This window comes from Arachis hypogaea, chromosome 19, assembly GCF_003086295.3.
Source record: "Arachis hypogaea cultivar Tifrunner chromosome 19, arahy.Tifrunner.gnm2.J5K5, whole genome shotgun sequence".
In the NCBI taxonomy this organism is placed as follows: domain Eukaryota; kingdom Viridiplantae; phylum Streptophyta; class Magnoliopsida; order Fabales; family Fabaceae; genus Arachis; species Arachis hypogaea.
This window is the reverse complement of record NC_092054.1, coordinates 10,630,930-10,644,733: the sequence shown is the minus strand read 5'-3', so window position 1 is coordinate 10,644,733 and position 13,804 is coordinate 10,630,930. Positions and strand designations below refer to the sequence as shown.

At 34.4% G+C, this 13,804-nt stretch overlaps 2 protein-coding genes across 2 annotated transcripts; one reads left to right on the top strand and one right to left on the bottom strand.

Moving 5' to 3' along the window:
* The first annotated feature begins 270 nt into the window (after nucleotides 1-270).
* On the top strand, nucleotides 271-4,279 carry LOC112779621 (RGG repeats nuclear RNA binding protein A). The gene is made up of 7 exons (XM_025823948.2): nucleotides 271-782; nucleotides 1,615-1,939; nucleotides 2,027-2,092; nucleotides 2,233-2,365; nucleotides 2,585-2,740; nucleotides 2,935-2,991; nucleotides 3,774-4,279. The coding sequence occupies exons 1-7, from the start codon at nucleotides 596-598 to the stop codon at nucleotides 3,945-3,947; spliced, it is 1,098 nt and encodes a 365-aa protein (XP_025679733.1). The 5' UTR covers nucleotides 271-595; the 3' UTR covers nucleotides 3,948-4,279.
* Nucleotides 4,280-5,745: 1,466 nt separating this feature from the next.
* Nucleotides 5,746-9,887, bottom strand: LOC112775622 (ras-related protein RABD2a). The gene is made up of 8 exons (XM_025819376.3): nucleotides 9,484-9,887; nucleotides 8,367-8,439; nucleotides 8,128-8,175; nucleotides 8,000-8,047; nucleotides 7,769-7,840; nucleotides 6,970-7,125; nucleotides 6,698-6,801; nucleotides 5,746-6,057 (listed from the first exon to the last, which is right to left on the bottom strand). Exons 1-8 carry the CDS (start codon nucleotides 9,495-9,497, stop codon nucleotides 5,961-5,963), a joined length of 612 nt encoding a protein of 203 aa, XP_025675161.1. The 5' UTR covers nucleotides 9,498-9,887; the 3' UTR covers nucleotides 5,746-5,960.
* Between the last annotated feature and the right edge of the window lie 3,917 nt (nucleotides 9,888-13,804).

Sequence of the window (13,804 nt, the reverse complement as noted above, 5' to 3'; positions counted from 1 at the left end):
CTTTGCATTGATTTTTTTATGTATTTTTAAAATAATTATTGAAATATTTTCATAATGTATTTAATCAAATATGCAAGAAGTCAATTACCATTTATAAAGCACGATAGTATTATTTTGTTATTTTTTACATACTAATATTATCTCTTAAAAACTTTTTTTTATCATTTTTATTTTTTAAAATTATTTTGATCAATATCTTTACTTTTAAGTATATTTATTTTTATTAATAATAATAATAATATAAAATGGGCGCAATGCATAAGCATTTGTAAGCAAGTAGAAGTTCCAACCGAATACCGCAAATAAATAAATAGATTCATTGAATTTGGAATTAGAGATTAGGTTGCTCTCTGTGGGTTTCACTCTCACTCTCTCTCTCTCTCTCTCTCTCTCTCGCGGCTGCTAGGGTTTTTCAGTTTCACTCTTCTTCTTCTTCTTCTTCTTCTTCTTCTTCTTCTTTCTCTCTCTTCGATCTCTATTCCGTTCTCGATGGACTCCAAAAATCTCTAATTTCAGACCCTAAGAAGAGAGCTTTCTGGTTTCTGTTTCGTGTGAGGGGGGTTTCTTCTTCTCTGTCGGTCACAGTTTTCCACAAATGGCGACGGCCAACCCTTTCGATTTGTTAGGTGACGACGCCGAGGACCCCTCGCAGCAACTCGCCGCCGCGGAAGCTATGGCTGCTGCGGTGGCTCCACCCAAGAAGGGTTCAGCTTCGGCGGCGGCTCAGCAGCAGAAGCCGCCAGCTCAGTTGCCTTCTAAGCCTGTTCCTCCTTCTCAGGCTGGTGAGCATTCCTTTTTCTGATTGATTTATTCGTTTATCATTTCTTCATTTCCCTTTTTGTGTTGTTTGATTTTTGGGTTTTTTTATTTTAATTTTGTTTTTTTGTTGAAAAGTTTGTTTTTTTTTTGGGTATTGAAAATATGCTGGCTTTTATTGATGGGTTTCAATAGTGAACTGAGATTTATCTGCTGGGTGTTTTTGTTCCTGTACTATATATTGTCTTTGCTGGGCACATGCTTGCTTTTTAGGTTTTGCTTGATCCTGCAGTATGAGACACATGATGAGTCTTGGTGTTTTTATGTTGTCGGTTTTTTCAAATTATATTGTTTGTTGCTGTCTTAGTCTACATAAATGTTCACGTGTACATGAGATTTAAACACGTCATCATTTCTTTTTCAGCTGCATTTATTAATTTGTTTATTTTTGTTGTTGTAAATGGAGTATTAATGTATCATAGGGGATCTGATAGCATGCTTTTTTTCTGCATTTGCATAAGCTCATACGGTTGAACATACTCTCACTGTGTTCTGGATGTTTGCATAAGCTCATAAATTTCTGCGGAATTTGACTCCTTTATGTAGGGAATACTAGTAAAATTTCTAATTGAAATTAATTTATAGGGATACATTTAAATGTTAACCTGTAAAGTTCTTGCATTATTTGTTGTGTAAAGCATTGAATGTTCGCCGGTTGGTGTGTATATACTATTTTTTGGTGTTAAGATAATATTGAATATGTTTTCTGCTGTACTAGTTCCTGAATGGTTGATTGCATTGATAATGTTGGTTGAATTCATTTCTTGTCTTCATTTACCTTCGTTGTCTCTTTTATAGTGAGGGATGCAAAAAATGAATCATCACGTGGTGGTCGTGGTGGTGGAGGTGGAAGAGGAGCAGGTGGACGAGGATATGGACGTGGTCGTGGGGGCCCTGGATTTAACCGTGACTCTCCAAGCGATGATACCTCATTCCCTGCTGCTGGAGGCCCTGCAAACCAAGTTGCCTTTGAAGGAGATGATGGGAGGCCTTCAGAAAGGCGTGGCTATGGCGTTGGGAGGCCTTATCGTGTTGGTGGTCGTCGTGGAGGTTTCAGCAATGGCGAAGCTGGCGAAGAAGGGCGTCCACGGAGACTTGAACGCCGCAGTGGGACAGGCCGCGGGTGAACATCATTACTTACTAGTGGTTTCTTTCTTCATGTAGTTTTTCTATCAATTATCAACATTGATATCATTTGTTCTATTTGCAGCAATGAACTTAAACGTGAAGGCTCTGGGCGTGGTAACTGGGGAACCCCTGCTGATGAAATTGCTCCGTAAGCAATTATGTTTTACATAATATATATTACAAATATACTCGCTGCATGGTTTTAGTCTTTTAGAGTTTTTTTCTTTTTTTTTTGCTTTCGACAGGTCCTTTTTACTTACATTTTCTACTTGTATGAAATTTGTGTAGGGTGACTGAGGAGGGAGTGAATGAAACTGAAAAGATTGTGGGTGAGGAGAACCCTGCTGGCGAGGGAGCTGCAGAAGATGCAAACAAGGACAATCCTGCCAATGAAGCTGTAGAAAAGGAGCCGGAGGAGAAGGTGAGTGTTCGGCTCAATTAAAGCTTTTTCACTAAATATTGCCTTTTCTTGTATATCTTCTGACATTTCTACGCCTTTGGATCATGAGAAAGAAAATGATTGGTTGCATTTTTTGTTCTTGCTGTCTTAACACATGGTTGCTTCTTTTAGTGGGTTTTTCAAAGTTTACTATTATCAGCTGTTATTTGTTCATTACCAAATAATGTTATACTTTGATAGGAGATGACATTGGAGGAATATGAGAAGGTGCTGGAAGAGAAACGGAAGGCATTACAAGCGCTCAAAACTGAGGAGAGAAAGGTGGATATTAAGGAATTTGAATCCATGCAGCCACTGTCAAGCAAGAAAGACAACCATGACATCTTCATTAAGTTGGTGAGATTTTATCTTTAGTTTTGTTTTTTTTATAGCTGTTTCTTGTTGTTCTAATTTCTATGGACCCATTGTTGATCTATGTAAAGCAAACAGAGGGAATAAGTTCAATCTACTTGGTTGAAGTCTTTGTTGTTACTGCTGTATGATATTTTTTATCTCAAAAACAATTATTGATGTCTTAATTATCTTTTCAGGGATCGGACAAGGATAAGCGCAAAGATGCTTTGGAGAAGGAGGAGAAATCCAAGAAGGTCTGTCTTTTTTAGCACTCTAGCTTTTAATTTTAGCTCCATGAAGGATTATTTGGCTATCAGCCATCAAATCTATCTGCCTCGAATACTTGGTTTAAATGATAATTTAGTTGCTTATTTAACTTATGGTGCATCCTTATGCACTTGCTTTTTTTTTTTTAACCATAACCTTGATTTTACTGGTTCAATTTTATCTTTTAAAATAAACACCGAGTTTTGTAGTAATAGTGAACTCCTATCCTCAAATAAATATGGAAACCATTGCTTAGATCCAGGTTACTCGATATTTTAAATAAAAGGGTTGAGTATTACATTTTTTGAACACACGATCTTTTTACTTTATTTCTTTTAGTTCATTGTAAAGTTGGTTATTTTGTGACTACTTGTCAGTTGTCATGTTCTTGTTTGTGGATTTGCCTGTACATTGTTGATGCTGATATTGACTCCCTTTGCAAGACCAGGAGATGTTATGCATCTGGCATTTGATTTATTCTTTGTTTTGTGGTTTTTCTTTTTGAGATCTAAATGAGGCTGTTGTTGTGTCCCCATGTATGTATTCTTGCTCCTTGTCCTTTTCAACTCAACTTTATTGTCACCATTGCATGGTTGTATTGTTCTTGATGGGTAATTTCGGTTTGTGTTCCTTCTTGAAGGATCTCTCTGATTCAAGCGTCAATATACCCTGATAATATTTTTCTATGGATTTTAATTGGCACTGTCAATGTTTTTTGTTTTTGGTATTTTCTTCTACGGGCTAATTTTGGATTTCTGGGTAAATTTAGTCTGTCAGCATCAATGAGTTTCTGAAGCCTGCCGAAGGAGAAAGGTACTACAACCCAGGCGGACGTGCCAGACGTGGCCAAGGTTCTAGAGGTTATGGTGGAAATGCTGGCAGCAACACCCAAGCCCCGTCGATTGCAGATCCTGGGCACTTCCCAACCTTGGGTGGCAAGTGAGGTTTCCATTCCAAGAACCCTTCCAAAAATTTCCCTGTCTGTCCTCTCTTCTTTACAATTTTGGGGTTCTATGATTTTAAGCTTAAACAGGAAAAACAAACATTGGATTTCTTCCTGAATTAGAAGAACAAGGGTTATTCAACTTTTATTATGACTCTTTACAATGTAAATTTAGGTTGTTCCCTTAATCGCATGTAGCCGTTTCCTCTGTCATGTCTTTTTTGTTTTTTACTGTGGTTGACATTTGGGGGGTTATTATGGTGGCGGATAAAATCAAATGTTGTTGAGTTTCCTTATTTATTTATAGATTGAATCCTCAGTTTTGCTTCAAATATGCCCGTTTGGCATCGCATTAAAATGCAACTTTGTATTTTTATTTTTCTAAATAACTAAAATATTAGAAAAAATAGAAACGTGAGCCTAATATTAATGCTGCACTCATGAAGTAGTTTGGTTTTGTGCATCTTCTACAGTAGTTTTGCAGTAGGCATTAAGATCTGAAAATCGAAAGCTTTTACTTGATATCTTTCTAATGGAATTTCGTCATTAGGAATTAAAATGATTAATTGTTTTCGCTGTGCAGGTTGATTTCTACGTTAATTAGGTTGATTTCTTCATAATTTAATGTATTATAGTTTATACAGATCAATTGCTTAAATCAAGTCGGACAGTTTTATGCTCACCAAAATTATAAAGTAGGAAACATTTCAAGTGCACGGGAAGTACTGGTGTACCAGTTGTTTTAACCGTTGATTTCAATTAATATATATTATATATATTTTTTATAATTCAGATCAACGGTTAAAACAATTGGAGCAGTACCAGTTGTTTTAACCGTTGATTTCAATTAATATATATTATATATATTTTTTATAATTCAGATCAACGGTTAAAACAATTGGAGCACCGGTACTCCCGATGCACCTGAAATGTTTCCTATAAAGTATATTGCAATCTTGTGTCAAACTCAAACTAGGAGCCCATTTATAACTATAAAAGTGATAGGTCAAGTCGATTGTTCTGAGTTGCTTTTATAATATCATCAGGTTGTCTATTATCATCAGGTTGTCTATTACCATAACGCATTAAAAAAAAGAAAATACCATGTCCTTTTTTTCCACATATCATATTTGCGATGATTGTAATCCAGTCTATTTTATTTTCTCTCTATTGCATCTTGTAAAATAGTAACTCAAACCTTTATATAGAGGCTTTAACTACGTTGAATCATCATACGTTTATTAATAAAACGTTTAGAAATAGAACTTCATTTTAAGTTAGTTGTGCCATGGGGCATGAAGTTCAATATCGGCCTTGTATGAACAGGTTCTTTTTTTGCTATAAGCCAATACCGTCAATATTGAATTGATTAATCAAAATCCAAAACAAGTTCGAATATAAATGCTTATAGAGAGCATTTGCTTTTCAAATCGACATGATGAGCTACGAAACTAACGCTTTTGCAGTCGGCGTTCAACTTTTCGTACTTTTCTAATACTTTTAACAAGGAATGAAGAAGAAAACTTTTTGGAGCGTTTAATAATTCAATACACTATATATATATATATATATATATATATATATATATATATATATATCCTTTTCAATAAAAAGATCTTTTCTTGCTTCATTAATGTGTGTTAAGATATACCAGCTGGAACTTAGAACCTTTTCTTTTATACAAGTCAGGAAGTGACAGCTAGAACTAGATACACCTTTATTATACGGAACATATTATGCAATTTCGAGTTTTAAGACAGAAAATGAAAGAAAACTTGGTGTTACCTTAGTGAAGATATGAGCTGGAAGATATAGATTTATCATTAACGAGTGCTAATATAATAAGCCCAAACACACCATTTAAGTATATGTAAAGAATGGGATCATCTAGGCCAATTCCCAAACCACAGAACAAATTATATGACATTGATCCACTACTTACTGAAATGACAAATCTTACAAGCGAAACGGCAACTAGCAGATCAAGGGAAAAAGGATCTGAACATTATCTGACTAGGAAGAGCAACACCCACTTTTCTGTCCAACTGGCTGTCCTTTGATCTGCACCGTGGGAGGCCTTGCATTGTTTGCGGCTGGTTGGCTCGCCATTCTATATTGATGTCGCAAACATAGCATAAGATAACATGCTTGGAAGATATCAATGCAGAAAAATAGAAGGGAAATGTTCATAGGGAGAGAGAACAGCATAAATTTCAGATGTGTAACTAAAGCTCTCAAAAGACCGTTGATAAATTATCAATCATAATTCATACTCCTCTTTTGGGTCCATCTATAGATATTCTATCTAGTGTCTATCACTTTGTTTCCAATGCCAACAAGTCAACAACAGTCATTATATTTCCACCTAGAATTTTAACAATCTCTAATTGGCAGTTCCATGAACACCTTATTATTTCATCTGATATCAATTTGATTATCTATTTGATATGGACTGTTACCTTTTTAACACAACCGATTTCTCAAATCAACTATCAGTAACACAATTTAGTGATATACCTTTTATTATTATTATTATTATTCAGAAAAAAATGACATTTATGCTTCAATTGTATTTAACTACCTCAGCTACAGAAATAAGCATCAGATAGACTTGAAATTATGCTAAAGTATAATTTCTCCCAAGAAGGCAATAACCAATATTTTCCCGGGCTTAATTCCATAGTGACATCAAACTTGATTTTCTTTAATATCTATCATCTATCATTAAAAAAGAATCAGGAACAAAGTACCTATTCTTGATGGCAGCAGACATGGCCATGAATGCTTGTTCGACATTTGTGGAGTCTTTTGCACTAGTTTCCATAAAAGGAATGCCTATTTCGTCAGCAAATGCCTGCAATAGGAGAACAAGGAAAAGAACGGGTTACAAATGCTGAAGCAGAAACAAGACCAATATTAATCACCCCACTGGCAGAAACATTGAACACAGAGTTGAAGACTTGAAGTTATTTCCTTCATGAGAAAATAATTGAAAATTGAGTAATGTGTATTAAAGCTGTACTTTGGCTGTTTCATATGAGACAACTCTATTTGCTGTCAGATCACTCTTGTTTCCAACTAAGAGTTTGTTGACGTTGTCGCTAGCATAGCGATCGATTTCACTGAGCCACTGCTTCACATTATTGAAGCTCTCTTCATCTGTCACATCATAAACAATCTGCCAGCAAAGAAAAATCAGTCAGTACCTGAAGTGATCTCCATAAATAGGGAATTTTCAATATTTAAAATTAGAGTAAAATGACAATTAGATCCTTGAAGATTTCAACCTAGGATTAATTAGTCCTTGAAGAAAAAAAAGTACCAATTAGATCCTCCATGATAGTAAACAGTGGACATGTATATCCTGCCGTCAATGGATAGTATAAAACGAAATGGAGTTGCCTATGTATTTTGTTATCTACAGTGGTGCATGTCCTATTGCTGTCACATGAATATGGAAACGATGTAATTTTGGACAATGAAACATTCATTATCTTTTGAGTTTCCATATAACTTCTATCAATTATTCTCTATTCATTACAAATTCTACTAAAACAGGTGAAGTTTCACCCTAAAAGTTATCTATATAACAATCTTTCATAAATAGACATGTCACAGTAGTTAACGGTACATATAAATACAACCGTTAAGTTTTATGTGATAAATTGATAGAAAGACATAACATATCCACCGTTTGCTATCATGGAGGACTAAATTGGTACTTTTTTTTCTTCAGAGACTAATTAGTCTGAAGTCGAAATCTTCAAGACCTAATTGTCATTGTACTATTAAAATTAAATGTCAGGAGATTCATCACTCACAATGATTCCATGTGCCCCGCGATAGTAGCTACTTGTTATTGTTCTAAACCGTTCTTGTCCAGCAGTATCCCACTACAATAACAGATTGTAAAGCAATGTAAGAAACAACAAATCAATACAGCCATCAATTTCCGTGATCCACATGGTCTATAAACAAGGCAGAAATATTAAAACGTATTTCTTAAGGATACTAAAAATAAATGTTAGCAAGTAAAGCAATCAAATACATACAATCTGAAGTTTAATCGTCTTCCCATCCTGCTCAACAGTTCGTATTTTCTACAGACAACAACATGAGATGATCAGTTAAAACACATTTTTCAAATGTGTTCAAGTTAAATATTTGTAAATGTACTCACAAAATCAACTCCAATGGTGCTTATGTAGCTCTCAATGTATGAATCATCCTGGAAATAAACAATAAAATTGATTTAACTACTGCATTTAGCAGCAACAGTAATGCATATAAATTTAATATATAATGCTTCAAAGATTACTTTATTACACATCACATTTTCACTCAAAGACTAATAATGACAGCAAGGCAAAAGAACACAACAAAGAAAATGTCTAGAATTAGAAGCAGTAGATAGCTTACAGCAAATCTCAGAAGAAGACATGATTTTCCAACACCAGAGTCTCCAATAAGTAGGAGCTTGAACAGATAATCACTGCAAAATATAACCACAACAGATTAAGTTTCCCAACTAATGACAAAGATCAGCTTCAGACACTCAGCTTCATCGGCAACCAAAATCATTTCATGCACACTGAGACAAACATAGATGTACTGCTACTACTACAACAACAATGTTTAAGCGGCTACATGGATCAAATGACATTATTGAGCTCTATGAGGAATCATGTCTGAACTTGGCCTCTTTATGATTAAATCTCTTTTGACAAGTACTTTCGCAAGTTCCTTAGGATCCACTTATTCAAAGCCATCAGGCTATCTCCCATCTCCCCGAAAACATGATGTAATAATACAAGGGTGAAATTCATGTCAATTGTTATCTTAAATCCTATCAATTGGCATTATTGTAGGAAGCAATAATTACAAAGGTGGGCCATAAGTCCTCAATCCTCATCACACTTACCTAAGTCAGTTAAAAGAAAAATCTATTCAGGAATCTGGAATGCAACTACCTCTACCTATTCCCCCACCTCTCACAAAATAAAATAAAATAAATGAAGGTTAACGGAATCATAATTCAATCATAAACCAATATTCTCGTTTGTACTCTCGCTTCTTTAATTCTTTTCTTTTTTTTTTTTTTTTTTTTGGTCAATTTTTATTAAAATGTTACAACATTCGGAAGTAAAGCACAGAAGCTCACCAATAATAGACAAGATCAAGGTACCACTGAATTAACCCAAAAAAGGACACAATTCGAAATGTAAAAGTCTATTTCCACAGAACCTACTTTAGTACTTTTTGAATAATAATAATAATAATAATAAACAACTTCTAATAGGGAAAAAAAAAAAAAAAGAAAAATCAACCTCCACACAGCATAATTCATGAAGCTGATCCAATCTAGGGTTATCAACTAATCACGACGGCAATTAATGTTTCGAGGAACTCCAAACGAAAATCACGATAAATGAATCGAATTTATCGAAACAATTCACTAAGAAGCACAAGAGAATCAAAACCAATACTAAAAATAAAACAATTCGCCGGAGAGAGTGAGAGAAAGAGAGGAACGTACTACTCGGGATTCATGGCGGAGGATAATCGGAGCGGGCCGTGAAGTCGCCGGAAAAAGGAGGGTTAATGGCGAGGAGGAAGGGATCCGGTGCTCCACGTGGGGGGGGGGGGGAGTGGGGATTTGGGAGAAAAAACGGAACGGAGTTGAAAATTTTGAGGAGAAACAAAAACTAAAATCTATTTCTTCATTTTCTTCTGCTGTGTTGTGCTTTTCTTATTTTTGAATTAAATGTAAATAAAATAAAATGGTATCATGCGTGGACCCAATACGGTGGCGTTTATGGTCCTAATTTGAGTTTTGAGTTTGGCCAATCCCCTATGAGAAGGGTGCTTCCTACCTTGGCAATCGGCATTAAGTTATCCCAAACCAAAGTTTGATGTTTGAGGTATGGGCATTTCTCGCCAATGAAAAAAATTAATAATATTAATAATAATAAAAAGTAAAGATTAATAAAAGTTAAAAGTAAGTATAAAGTATTAATTAAAGTATTTGTATAGTTGTCACACAGATCGCCCAAACTTGATTAGGACTGATAAAGTAATTTATTGGTTTAAATAAGTGAGCAAATTAAAGTATAGAAAACATAATATATATTAATTGAAATCAACGGTTAAAATAATTGGTGTACTGGTACTCCCAGTGCACCTGAAATGTTTTCTAAAGTATATATTGATCCTTAAAATAGAAGTAAAAAAATTGTTGGACGAAACGGATTAATCAGTTTATTTGGATTAATCTGGTTATTTTTTTATTGTATTGTCTGCATAAGCAATGTCTAATTAACAAAAAAAAAATCAATTCCTAGGTTAAAAAATATCAATTTTAGATCAAAGTGTTTTGCCTCTTTAATATATATTGTTATTTGAAACTTAAAATATTTTAGTTAGAACTTGAGATATTCAAATTGGATTATTAAAAATTTTGTTAAAAATATTAAGTAATAAAAAAATAATGAGAAAAAGTTTTTTTTTTGGACATGGGCCATTAAGGTCCGAGCTACCCAACAGAACAACACAGCCCAATCCCAACCCAACCTAAATATCCTAATTCATTCAATCTATTTTGAAGCGCACACACATTTTCCTATCTTTTCCCCCTCAAATGATGCAGCACCAACTATGAGGATTCATTGGATTGTGAAGCTGATCGATGTCCTTCTTCTATAATCCATGTAAAACTATTGCCTGTGTATCAATGCTGCATTTTATCCCATCATTGGGTGGTGGATGGCAGGTAACTTTTCTTTCTCCTCTTCTTGTAGTATGTGTTGTTGGCTTGTTGCATTTAATTTCTCAGCAGCTCTCTCTGCATGCTCATGTTCTAGTAATCTAGCCTTGAATATGTCCATGTTTGGGTTTAATTCTGTTTTCCGGTGAATTATTTGATTTCTTGCTTTCCACACCTCCCACATGAGAAATCCTGCTTTACTAATGTAGTATATGTAATCCTTTGAGTAAATATCCATAGTTGTCCCTGAAATTCACGCAATTACTCATAGTAATCCCTAAGATCCCAATTTTTTCATTGTAGTCCTCCAGATAGAGCTCCGAGCACTCAAATTGGTCCCTGGCCGTATTTCAGGTGATGACTCATCACCGAAGCGCTGACATGGACGCAGATTGCCACGCTGGAGGGCTCCCAACGGCTAACTGAGCTGGCTAATTTGCAATTTGTACCCATATTGGTCCCTCGTACTATATATAACCCTAAATCCCCAAATTCAGATACTTCATCCCTTCGTCTTGTTCATCTCTTCTTCTTCTTCTTTCATACACTTGTTTCTACTCTCACACAGTTTCAGCTGGGGCTGCTACTCATGTCGATGATGGGTGGTGGTAGCACTGCAGGTTGAAGCTCTGTTCGTTCCCCATCTAGCTGGAACCGGAGTAGAACGCAAACGAAGAGCAGAAGATCGGTCCCGCCAGAATGGTGCGGCTGTGGCTGCAGGCCGGTCCTCAGATGGTCTGTCACAGATTCGAATCCGAACAAACTGTTTTATGGCTGCTCCAACTATAATGTGGGTTAGAATAATTACTTGTGTTGTTATGATTCTCCTCCCCTGACTATTCTTGTGTTGTTCCTCTCTGAACTTTGATCCTTTCTTGGTTACAGACAAGTGGAAAGAGATGTTGCGGGCTTTTTGTGTGGGCCGGGCAGATTCTGTGAATGAGGAATAGGTTGAGAAGTCAGAATCGTGTGGTGATGAAGTGAAGATGAATTTTGATTGGAGGCTTCGAAGGTTGGAGGAGGATGTCCAGATGCAAAAAGTGATTACCCAGTTGTTAGTGTTAGCTGTGTTTGTATTTGTTGGAGATAAGTGTGTATGTCCAACAAAATACTATTGTGAATTATTATTATTATTATTTCTTTTTATAAGAATAAACTTTTATAATTTATGATAGTGTCCTTAATTAAAATTAGAAACGAATAATTACGATAGGGATCGTAATAATGAGATATACGTTTTTTGAGTACTTTTAATTTAAATTGTTCTTAATCGTAGAATCACTAAAAATGGGACATTAGTGATTCGGATAGATTAATATATATATAATAGTCTTCATTGGATGAAGATTAATAGATCTCATTTATTAAATTATATATATATATATATATATATATATATATATATATATATATATATAGAGAGAGAGAGAGAGAGATATAACCATTGAACTGACTCACTATAAGAATTTCTAATGGTTATAGTTACCGTATATTTGTCAATAGGATATTCTTATGATGAACATAATATTAGAATTTTCCTTTGACCTGCGACTATCATAGTAATTGACAATGTATTTGTTATACTTTGATTCCGGACACCTAACACCCTACGGTGTTAGTTGAATGGACATTGGGTATGATTTAAATACTTGTAGAATTAATGATTAGTCAAAATGGAATCCATCAACTATGATAATGAGTTTGAACTCTACGATTATAATGAATTGAATAAACAATGCCTTGGCCAAGGGGTTTGAATGAATTAAGAAATGAGTTTCTTAAGTCATTCATAATTCATTATAATAATGGTAACAAGTTAGAGTTTGACAATTAAACCGTACTCTAAAAGTTAGCCAAGAGCTGAAAAGATGGAAGGAGTTGTATTTTTTGTTCATCTTGGGTTCATAATAAAAATATTATTACTTCATACTATCGGGTCATCAAGGAGCGTTGCTAGACGCCAACCTTGATTAGTAAATTTAGTATGACTAATTTACTACCCGCTTAGTATTGAACCTATGGGGTCACACACTAACGAGTGTTCTAATCCTTGGTAAATAATCATTTAATTATTATTTTGATTTGATCAAATAAATAATTATATTAATTCAAATGGAATATTATTATATTCTTTGCTAGCACCATGAATATAATAATATGATAATTGAGAATATTAAATAATTAATTATTTATTCTATGATGAGTTTTAAATATGGATAAGATCCCAACTGATTCTGTTTCAAATTAAATTGTAATTTGATTCACAAATCAGTCACTAATCTCATACTATATATATGTGTATATGATAAAAGAAAGAACACATAAGTTTTTCTTTTACCTCCACATACACAAATATTCCAATTCTTAGTGAAGAATTGCTGGTGCAAGGAGTTGCAAGAAATTTCTCAGTTAAATCCATTAGTCAAGGAGTTGACAACAAGGATCAGTATCGGTGTGGATACACATAGTACCTTCGTACTATCGAAGGAGAAAGTTTTCATTCACTAGGGTACTCAGGTATTGGCATCTAACCCATCTTATTTCAATAAAGTTTTAAGCACAAAATAAATCAATAGGATTACTTTATTACTTCCGCTGCGTGTTATGAACACTTGATGTAAAAAACTGCTTGATGGAATGAAAAATGTTGTTAACTATGAAACTGTTGTTAAGATAAATTCCATTGTTTATCAAAAAAACTGCCTGTTGATGGAATGAAAAATGCTGTTAACTATGAAACTGTTGTTAAGATATATTTCACTATTTATCAAAAAAATAAAAAAAAAACTGCTTCCACCTGAATAGTAAACCACAAAACATAGTATATTAAGATAAATTTCATTGTTTATAAAAAAACAACAAAAGATGAAGATAAAAGGCAGCCTAGAAATCATTATGCTGCTATTTGTAGTTTCATCAAAAGCATGACATATCAAAAAGGCATTTGGATCACAATTCACCATCTAGTCATTGTACGATGGAAAAGAATAATTACACAAAACAGAAACTCCTAAATATGGCTGAATGAGCTTCTGGTCCAAGCATCCATCGGCCACTTCTCTAAATATGCCCAAGCATCCTCATTTAACATTTT